We start from the raw sequence: 10,609 nt of genomic DNA on the forward strand, positions 1-10,609 counted from the left end.
TGCTAGCAAGAGGTGGCTAACAATGAACTATTCTGCCTATAAAGCCCTCTAAAAAACCTCCATCAACACTTTATGTAAATGCTTTAAGTATGTATGAAATGTAGGCACATTGGTGATAACATGAAATATTTACTGTATTTTGGTCATGTTAGGCATTACTGCAACCTCTTTCCTGCGAGCGTGGATTTTGATTCAATATTATGTTTTGAGCAATGACAGTTTGAAGGAAAAAAAACAGCTTTTTTTTATTAGTCAACATTGCAACTTTTTCTAAATGACACATGTCATTCTCTTTTCTGTGCGTTCTAAATAGCAAAAAACTGCTAGCAAGGGGCAGCTACAATAGAGGTAATAACCAAGTCATGCTGATCAATTCGTCCCCTGACTGCGATGTTTCACTCTCTCTTTTTACCCGCTCAGTTTGTATAAACACTAGTTCATCCTCTGTATATTCAGGCTCAAAAAGATAAGGTTCTAGATCCTCATTCGTCCCAGAGTTAGTCGTCGTCGGATCTCACAAAGTCTCACAATTAGTAGAAGCAAAGGCAAAACAGACTCTGTGTACAGAGCGCATGGCAAACAACACTTCACCTCCCTCAACAACAGAGTCTGTTTTGCCTTTGCTTCTACTAATTGTGAGACTTTGTGAGATCCGACGACGACTAACTCTGGGACGAATGAGGATCCAGAACCTTATCTTTTTGAGCCTGAATATACAGAGGATGAACTAGTGTTTATACAAACCGAGCGGGTAAAAAGAGATATTGAAACCGAATTGATCGGCATGACTTGGTTATTACCTCTATTGTAGCTGCCCCTTGCTAGCAGTTTTTCGCTATTTAGAATGCACAGAAAAGAGAATGACATGTGTGTTCTTGTCTGGCATAACAATCACAATCCCTATGTAAGACAAGAACACATGTTTTGGGTTTTTTTATGCATTCTAAGTCACAAAAACGTCAAGTAGCAGGTGGGTAACAATGCAAAGAATAGAAGAAGTACTCTATTACACCCATAAAGCCCTTTAAAAAAACATTCAAAAACCGTCAACTCCATTTACACCTTGTGAGCTGAATATTAAGTATTAGCCATATTGTTATCATAAGCGCTAACGCAGACAAACTATTTTTATCTGCTCCGTGATGACAGAGAGCTACGTAGCTTATGCTGCTATACTGACATAGTAAGCCGGTAAACTGCTGCATCCCTCTGAATTGGTGAAAGTTAACTGTAGATTATAAATCTTGCCTCTCACGTGGATAGTAGGAGGTTGAGGGCATAAACGTCAAACTTATAGACGGAAATGGCGAGAAATACACAAAAATGATTATTCGGGGGGAACCTTTTTTCTTTTAAACCTGCATGAGGATTATGATGAATTCTTCACCTAAACGGGAAGATACAAACATGCCATCAGTCAGCATCCCACTTTAAGCAGACATTGTACAGTAAGGGATTTGTTCATGTTCATAGTTTGTATTTCTTCTACAGCACGTACAAATACTGCTGCACGATGTTGTTGAAGGGAAAAGCGAAGGTCTGTGAAATGAATACACCACTGCATGCTTCAAATGAGCAAAACATCAATAATACATGTTATTATGAATGTTGCTGTTGCTACACTACATGTATACTTACTAGGGGTGTAACGGTACACAAAAATGTGGGTTCGGTACGTAACTCGGTTTAGAGGTCACGGTTCGGTTCATTTTCGGTACAGTAAGAAAACAACAAAATGGAAATTTTGGGGTTATTTATTTACCAAATTTGCAAAATCTTCCAGCAAAAATATTTTTCTTAGTGTAATATTTGATGTGAAGTAATGGGAACCTTGGATAGGTCAATAATTCATAATAACATTGATTTTGATTCAATATTATGTTTTGAGCAATGACAGTTTGAAAGAAAATAAAACAGCTTTGTTTTATTAGTCAACATTGCAACTTTTTATAAATGACATTTAACCTTCAAGCTTTTTTGTTTCACTTTTGTTATGTTTTTGTTTATTTGAATAGTACTTTTAGAACATTTAAAACATTAGCTGTGGGCCGCAAATGGCCTCCGGGGCACACTTTTGACACCCCTGCTATAGATAATAAAACATGAAATGTGATAAATACACGTACCGTTACACCCCTAATACTAACAGTGGTGATGAAGGCTTTTGGATGTTTTACAGCGATTTATATGTTGAATAACCATGTCCTCCATTGTTAGCTGACTTTTGCTAGCGTTTATTTACGAGTTAGAATGTATAAAAAAAGAAAAACATGTGATCTAGTGTTACATGAGGATTGTGAATCATAGACAACATTTTTTTAAAAAGTGCAGTTCCCTTTTAAGCGAGGTCTTGCGACTTGTTATGAAGAGGATGAAGTATTCCAAAGGCTGCACAGCAAAGTAGATGAGGAGTGCACACGTACCATCCCCACGCAGAAGAGGCTGAAGAAGATGAGCCATGGGATGTCCGTGCAGCTGCGCTCCTGTAGTGGGTTCCAGTCCCGTTTGCTCTGCCAAGACATCAACACACCGGAAGTGAGGATGAGTTGAAAGTGCGTCAACACAAATGTTGTTTCTCTAGTCTGCTGCTGTGCGATGTTGCTGTCAACAACACGCCTCTGTCGGAGAGTGACGCGGAGGGTACACACACACACACACACACACAAAACCAACACACAAACACAAACAAGCAAACACTTTGAAAGAGCCATGGTTGAGTATGTCTGACCTCTGTGCTGCTACAACATCCCATTATCAAACACACAAACAAACACACAAACACACAAACCTCAGTGCTGCTACAACATCCCATGATAAAACACACAAACAAACACACAAACAAACAAACAAACCTCAGTGCTGCTACAACATCCCATGATGAAACACACAAACAAACAAACACACAAACAAACAAACAAACAAACAAACAAACAAACAAACACACAAACAAACAAACAAACCTCAGTGCTGCTACAACATCCCATGATCAAACACACAAACACACAAACAAACAAACAAAGAAACAAACCTCAGTGCTGCTACAACATCCCATGATCAAACACACAAACAAACAAACAAAGAAACAAACAAACAAACACACAAACAAACAAACAAACCTCAGTGCTGCTACAACATCCCATGATCAAACACACAAACAAACAAACAAAGAAACAAACCTCAGTGCTGCTACAACATCCCATGATCAAACACACAAACAAACAAACAAACAAACCTCAGTGCTGCTACAACATCCCATGATCAAACACACAAACAAACAAACAAACAAACACACAAACAAACAAAGAAAGAAACAAACCTCAGTGCTGCTACAACATCCCATGATGAAAGAGATGATGTAGTGAGATGAAAAAGTAAACTTTGCTGGGTTATTCTTCAGTTCAACTTAGTTGTCTTCTTCTGTTTCCACAACTCATTGCACTCTAACGCGACAACTAATACATTCAATTACTAACTAACACACATTACTACTAACTATTACTATTACTAACTAGCACACTAACTGCAGAAAGTAAATTAAGTGAAGTTAGTAGAATTATAATCCCACTTTAGAGCAGAAAGTGAAGTTAGTAGAGTAATAATCCCACTTTAGAGCAGAAAGTGAAGTTAGTAGAGTAATAATGCCACTTTAGAGCAGAAAGTGAAGTTAGTAGAGTAATAATCCCACTTTAGAGCAGAAAGTGAAGTTAGTAGAGTAATAATCCCACTTTAGAGCAGAAAGTGAAGTTAGTAGAGTAATAATGCCACTTTAGAGCAGAAAGTTAGCAACATTTGTCACTCCCTGAGATCAACGCGGAAGAAGTTTTCCCATGGTGCATTCACGGGGTGCGGGACATTTGACAGACAGTAACTGAACAAGTTTACAACAGAGGCGTCAGAACGTGCTCTGGTTTTTCCTCTCCTCTTCTACTTTTATTTAGCACTCGTTGCTCTTAAATCTCATGATTTACTCTTAAAGCATATGCGAAGCTTTTTTTGTGTGTGACAGAACGCTTGTCTTTTTTGAAAAGGCGAATTTCCCAGGGTCCGCGAAAGCAGCTGGCCCCAAATAGAAGTCGTTAAAACAGGGGCGTCTAACTTCTTTTCTTTGAGGGACAATTCCAGGGGCCCCAACTACCCGCCCCGGAAACATCCATCCATCCATCTTCAACCGCTTATCCGGAATCGGGTCGCGGGGACAACAGCTCCAGCAAAGACCCCCAGACTTCCCTCTCCAGAGCAACATTTGCGACTTCCTCCTGGGGAATTCCGAAGCGTTCCCAGGCCAGAGAGGAGATGTAATCCCCCCATCTGGTCCTTGGCCTGCCGCGGGGCCTCCTCCCAGTGGGACGTGCAACGAGGACCTCCCTAGGGAGACGCTCGTGAGGCATCCGCACGAGATGCCCGAACCACCTAAGCTGGCTCCTTTCCAAGCGAAGGAGCAGCGGCTCTACTCCGAGTCTCTCTCGGGTGACTGCACTTCTCACCCTATCTCTAAGGGAGATGCCAGCCACCCTTCTGAGGAAACTCATTTCGGCCGCTTGTATCCGCGATCTTATTCTTTCGGTCATTACCCACACTTCATGACCATAGGTGAGAGTAGGAATGTAGATAGCTCGGTAGACCGAGAGCTTTGCCTTCTGGCTCAGCTCCCGTTTCGTCACAACAGTGCGGCAGAGAGACTGCAATACTGCCCCAGCTGCTCCGATTCTCCGGCTGATTTCCTTCTCCATCTTTCCCTCACTCGTGAACAAGACCCCGAGATACTTAAACTCCTCCACCTGGGACAGAGTCCTGTCCCCTACCCGGACTGTACAAATCATCGGTTTCCTGCTGAGAACCATGGCCTCAGATTTGGAGATGCTGATCCTCATTCCAGCCGCTGAACACTCGGCTGCGAACCGATCCAGTGAGAGCTGAAGGTCACGAACCGAAGGTGCCATCAGGACCACATCATCTGCAAACAGCAGTGATGCAACCTTTAGCCCCCCGAGACGTACACCCTCTCCGCCATGGCCACGACTCCGCCTAGAAATCCTGTCCATGAAAATCACAAACAGGATAGGTGACAGAGCGCAGCCCTGGCGGAGACCAACCCCCACTGGAAACGGATCCGACTTACATCCAAGCACCCGGACACAACTCTCGCTTTGGTTGTACAGAGATTGGATGGCCCTCAGCAGGGTTCCCCTCACTCCGTACTCCCTCAGCACCTCCCACAAGATCTCCCGAGGGACGCGGTCATACGCCTTCTCCAAATCCACAAAACACATGTAGACTGGATAGGCATACTCCCAGGCCCTCTCCAGGATTCCCGCAAGCGTAAAGAGTTGGTCAGTTGTTCCACGACCAGGACGGAATCCACATTGCTCCTCTTGAATCTGAGGTTCGACTATCGGCCGGACCCTCCTTTCCAGTACCTTGGCGTAAACTTTCCCAGGGAGGCTGAGTAGTGTGATACCCCTGTAATTAGCACACACCCTCTGGTCCCCCTTTTTGAAAAGGAGAACCACCACCCCAGTCTGCCACTCCCTCGGCACTGTCCCAGACTTCCACGCAATGTTGAAAAGGCGTATCAACCAAGACAGCCCATCAACGCCCCGGAAACACACTTTGGTATTATCTTTTTACTCAACAGAACAAACAGCCATTAAAAAAATAAAAAAAGTTCATAAATACATTTCCTTTGGACGGGCGCATGACCAGAGTGTGCAACCCACTTTAACAGTGAATAATATTATTACACATTCATTTCCTATGCATTTGATTATTAATTGTTTTTGGTTTTTTTACCTACGATGTACAAAATAAATATGTCGATTTTTGAGGTAAACAACTGTCAGTTGAGCTGAGTCACAATAAATTTAGCATGACATTTACATAGATTTTTACAGCATATTACTGTAAATGGACAAATTACATCGCAGTTTTTTTAAGGGTAAATAACTGGCAAATGAAAGAATTTTACTGTGGAATTCACTTTTTTGTGTTAAATAAAAAACTGTTTTTCTATGATAAAATTCTGCCAATTGAGCGACCAGTTTGTTTGTTTTTTTGTCTACCATAAAAACAAACTCTGTAAAAGATGTACTCTGTATTATCCTAACCGCCACAACAATGCCACACATTTTTACGGTAAAAAAACAACAAAAACTGGCAGCTCACTTGCCAGAATTTGATCATCTTGTGCAATCTACTAATAAAAGTTTCAATCAATCAATCAATCAATCTGAATGAAATGGCACGGTTTTATGTTTTTTTTGTTTTTTCATTTACAGCAAATTGCTGTGAAAACAGAGTAAATTTCACACTTTTACCGTAAAATCTATTTTTATATATATATGTACGTATAGTTGCATTATTAGAACATATTTCAATTTTAAAAATATAAGATTGCATGTATTTCTTCTGTCAAAATGTAAAGAACAAATACATTTGCTACATACAAAAGAATAACATGTAGTTTATTTGAATAAAACAATACATATAATAATAGTTTCTGTATAAGTGCACTAAATTGCCATGAGTGTGTATGTTAAAAAGTGAAGTTGTTATTTGATTAAACCACAAGTTCCATTACATTCAGTGTGAGTATGTCGCTTCCTGCTGGCCCTGTGTTGCTATTGCACCTTGTTCCTGAGCCCAAACACTTTCTTGGTGTCCAGTTTGTTTCTCTCCTGGACTCAGCCTGCAGTGACACCAAGATAAACAGTTGTATGACGTCACTTTGTGGCAGCAGCTGACTTCCCAGAAGTTCACTGTTGTGTAAGTGGAGGTGAAATGACGTCTTTGTGTTCCATTGCTTGTAAAATAACTTCTACACAATCTGACAATCTTCACTTCTCGCTCAGATTGTGGCTAAATTGGTAAAAACACATCATACAAACTTTACCACGTACACGTGTGCCTTATGCAGACCTACACTTTAGACAACCTGCTCCAGGTCACGGCTTAGGAACCTTTTGGACCTCTGGCTCCAACTTTCCCACTACCAAGGGGCCCGGGGCCCACTCAAAGTAATCTTACTCTTGGTTTGGACTGTATTCAATAAGTATATCCCACCTACTGTACATACAGTTTAAGAGGTTAACAACCTTTTCCAACGATATGTTTGAAACCATGTGCTAATCACAAAGATTATTACCCAGCAAAAAAAAGAAGAAAAAGACGGAAGTGGACGTGCCGCCAAAAAACTAAAAGAAGAAGTACGTCTACGTGCAATTACTGCTATCATGGCCGAAGCTCCAAAACAACCAAAGAAAGGAAAAGTTTTGTCTGAGGAGACAAAAAAAAGCGTGATAGTTTCACTACTACTTCCTTCCAAAAAAGCTTTCTTTGCTTGGGACCCGCATCATGAATTGATTAACGTGGACCCCGACTTAAACAAGTTGAAAAACTTATTGGGGTGTTACCATTTAGTGGTCAATTGTACGGTATATGTACTGTACTGTGCACTCTACTAATAAAAGTTACAATCAATCAATCCGCCCCGATACATTCTTGCTAGTAGCGTCATGTTTGTAGCACAATCCAAGGTCATTTCTTGATCGTGTCTGCTATTTAACATCAGCATTGCCATGAGAGACCTAATATGTGTGTCAATATCACAGCGGACATCATGTCAGTTAGACGCTATATGTGCTAGGCATGATGGGAAATGTGGTCTTCTTCTGGCAGAACACTACCGCTTTGGTCCAAAATCAACCAAAACTGAAATGATTCTCTAACAAAGACTGGATCTGCAGGAGGTTTCTGTGACTTCTGGTGAAGTCCATAAGAGAAGCACAGGTGGGTAGACTAGATGCCACCTCGGGAACACTAATGGCGGTCTTTTCCCCCACTGTGGTCCTAAAGCTATTTGACCTAGACGACATACGTCTGCATGGTTTGAGCAGACAAACCAAACAAGACGAAGATTAGACAGATTATTTTAGTCTGGAGATTGTTGTGGTCAGCATCCTCAATAACTCCTACTTCCTGTTCCCACGGCACACAGGACCACAAGCCGTGGTCAGGAGCCAAGGCCCCCTAGGGTTGATGCTGGCTTGTTACATAGTTTAGACGCTCATCCAGTGTTGCCTCGTCCTTTCTCTCAGAACATTGGGGGGCTCCCAAATAAATCTGCTGAGAGTCCCCATTTAGCCGGGGGGTGGTCCGGAACACAAGTGAGTACCAAGATATGGGTGAGATTGTGTATAGAGCATGGTGGTGGTAGGGCTGCATGAGTGCCGACAGCACTAGGGAGCTGTGGTGGATGAATTCCAACATGTACTGTGACAAGTTGAAGGGTCACATGGCAGTTTTCCACAATGATGACGGGTGGAGGAAGATCCCAGTAAGAAGCTTTGGTCAATCCAATGGCAAAAGGGCCTTTTTCCACCGCAGGAACTTTTTCAGGAACTTCCCCACTTACCCGGGGAAATAAAGTTCCCCCTGGGTTTCCACCAAAAACTAACCGGGTACATATAGTTCTTTAGGAATCTTTCTGAGTTCCAAGCGACCAGGAACCTTTTCGGGTGCTGTTGAACGCTGATTGGTTGAACATAGTTGGGGGCGTTCCTAAAACCTTGTTTTCAAACCCACGACCGGAATTGGAATATATATTTATTTCTTATTTCTTGTGTATTTCTATGACAACAAACTTGGAAACGGAGAGAAAGAATCTTAGTGCTGAAGAACGCTGATCACTGGAACTATTTGGGAGTGTTTTTACTCAGCCGTAGTCCGCCGATAACAAATTTTGCTCCACAATATATTGACCTACAAATGATTGCCGATAAACGATAATATCGCGATTATATTTTTGAGACCAAATTAAATATTGATGCAAGTATATCCTTTTGACTCAGTGGCCTAGTGGTTAGAGTGTCCGCCCTGAGCTGGCTAGGTTGTGAGTTCAAACCCCGGCCGAGTCATACCAAAGACTATAAAAATGGGAGCCGTTACCTCCCTGCTTGGCACTCAGCATCAAGGCTTGGAATTGGGGGTTTAAATCACCAAAAATTATTCCCGGGCGCGGCCACTGCTGCTGCTCACTGCTCCCCTCACCTCCCAGGGGGTGATCAAGGGTGATGGGTCAAATGCAGAGAATAATTTCGCCACACCTCGTGTGTGTGTGTGACTATCATTGGTACTTTAACTTTATTGTGATTGAAATGTAAACTTTTAAATACCAAGTTAAATAAAACAAACAAATAATGCAAATAAAATATACTCTGTAAGCAAAATTTTGCACTTAAATAAAAATCACAACATATATATATATATATATATATATATATATATATATATATATATATATATATATATATATATATATATATATATATATATATATATATATATATATATATATATATATATATATATATAGCCCGGCCCCCGGCCCAATTGTTTTAACCCAATGCAGCCCCCGAGTCCAAAAGTTTGGGGACCCCTGCTCTAGTCTATGCCATCACTATGTGGCCCTTTGTTGTGAGAAGCTTCTCTTCACAAGCTGTAATTGTGTTTTCCTCCAGAAAGTGCGTTTGTGTGTGTGTGTGTGTGTTTGTGTGCGTGTGTTTGTGTGTGTGTGTGTGTGTGGGTTTGTGTGCGTGTGTGTGCGTGTGTGTGTGTTTGTGTGTGTGTGTGTGTGTTTGTGTGTGTGTGTGTGTTTGTGTGTGTGTGTGTGTGCGTGTGTGTGTTTGTGTGTGTGTGTGTGTGCGTGCGTGTGTGTGTGTTTGTGTGTGTGTTTCAGTGTATGTGTGTGTCTGTGTGTGCATGTGTGTGTGTGTTTGTGTGTGTGTGTGTGTTTGTGTGTGTGTTTGTGTGTATGTGTGTGTGTGTTTGTGTGTGCGTGTGTGTTATTTGTTTGTGTGTGTGTGTTTGTGTGCATGTGTTTGTTTGTGTGTGTTTGTGTGTGTGTGTGTGTTTGTGTGTGTGTGGGTGTTTGTGTGTGTGTGGGTGTTTGTGTGTGTACGTGTGAGTGTTTGTGTGTGTGTGTTTGTGTGTGTGTGTGCATGTGTTTGTGTGTGTGTGCGTTTGTGTGTGTGTTTGTGTGTGTGTGTGCATGTGTTTGTGTGTGTGCGCGTATGTGTGTGTGTTTATGTGTGTGTGTGTGCGTGTGTGTGTTTGTGTGTGCGTGTGTGTGTGCGTGTGTGTGTGTGTGTGTGTGTGTGTGTGTGTGTGTGTGTGTTAATTATAGCGTGGCTTATAACCTCCTAATGTGACAATTGAGCGGGCATAGAATGATATAGAATGATATAATATAGTATAGTATACTGTAGATTGGCTACATTTGGCCGCCATTCTGAAATTTTGTTGTAGATCTCATCCTAGAGATCTCTGGATGAAAAACTACAGATTTTGGCCATTTTGCAAGTTTGTGTAAGTTCTGCACGTAATGTATTGCCAAAAGTAGAGTTGTGTGTCCTTCAGTCCGGAAGGCACAAGCGACCAATCAGATGAGCTGCTGGGAGCGCGGGGGCGTGGTCATCCACCTGCTGTGATGCTAGTTGAGAAGCGTCAAAGACTCCTGATGGAAGACAAGATGATTCCCCTCTTCTTGTCGTTCTTCTAAGGCACACACGCAGGCACAAAGCTGCTGAAAGCCAGAAAAAGCGTGAATGCTCTT

General features: G+C 41.8%; 1 protein-coding gene across 2 annotated transcripts in view; it reads right to left on the reverse strand.

Annotated features, from left to right (window-relative positions):
- LOC133633662 (choline transporter-like protein 1) overlaps nucleotides 1-3,835 on the reverse strand; it is a 33,604-nt gene extending 29,769 nt beyond the window's left edge. The window contains exons 1-2 of one of the 2 annotated variants that reach the window (XM_062026256.1): nucleotides 3,317-3,835; nucleotides 2,424-2,510 (exon numbers count right to left, since the gene is read on the reverse strand). In XM_062026256.1, coding sequence (XP_061882240.1) covers nucleotides 2,424-2,510; nucleotides 3,317-3,340 — 111 coding nt within the window. In that variant the 5' untranslated portion in view covers nucleotides 3,341-3,835. Of the gene's footprint in view, nucleotides 1-2,423; nucleotides 2,511-2,788; nucleotides 2,810-3,316 lie in introns of those variants that run through there. The other variant, XM_062026257.1, reaches the window with a different exon arrangement.
- Nucleotides 3,836-10,609: the final 6,774 nt, after the last annotated feature.

The sequence above is a fragment of the Entelurus aequoreus genome, linkage group LG18 (assembly GCF_033978785.1).
Source record: "Entelurus aequoreus isolate RoL-2023_Sb linkage group LG18, RoL_Eaeq_v1.1, whole genome shotgun sequence".
Classification (NCBI taxonomy): Eukaryota; Metazoa; Chordata; class Actinopteri; order Syngnathiformes; family Syngnathidae; genus Entelurus; species Entelurus aequoreus.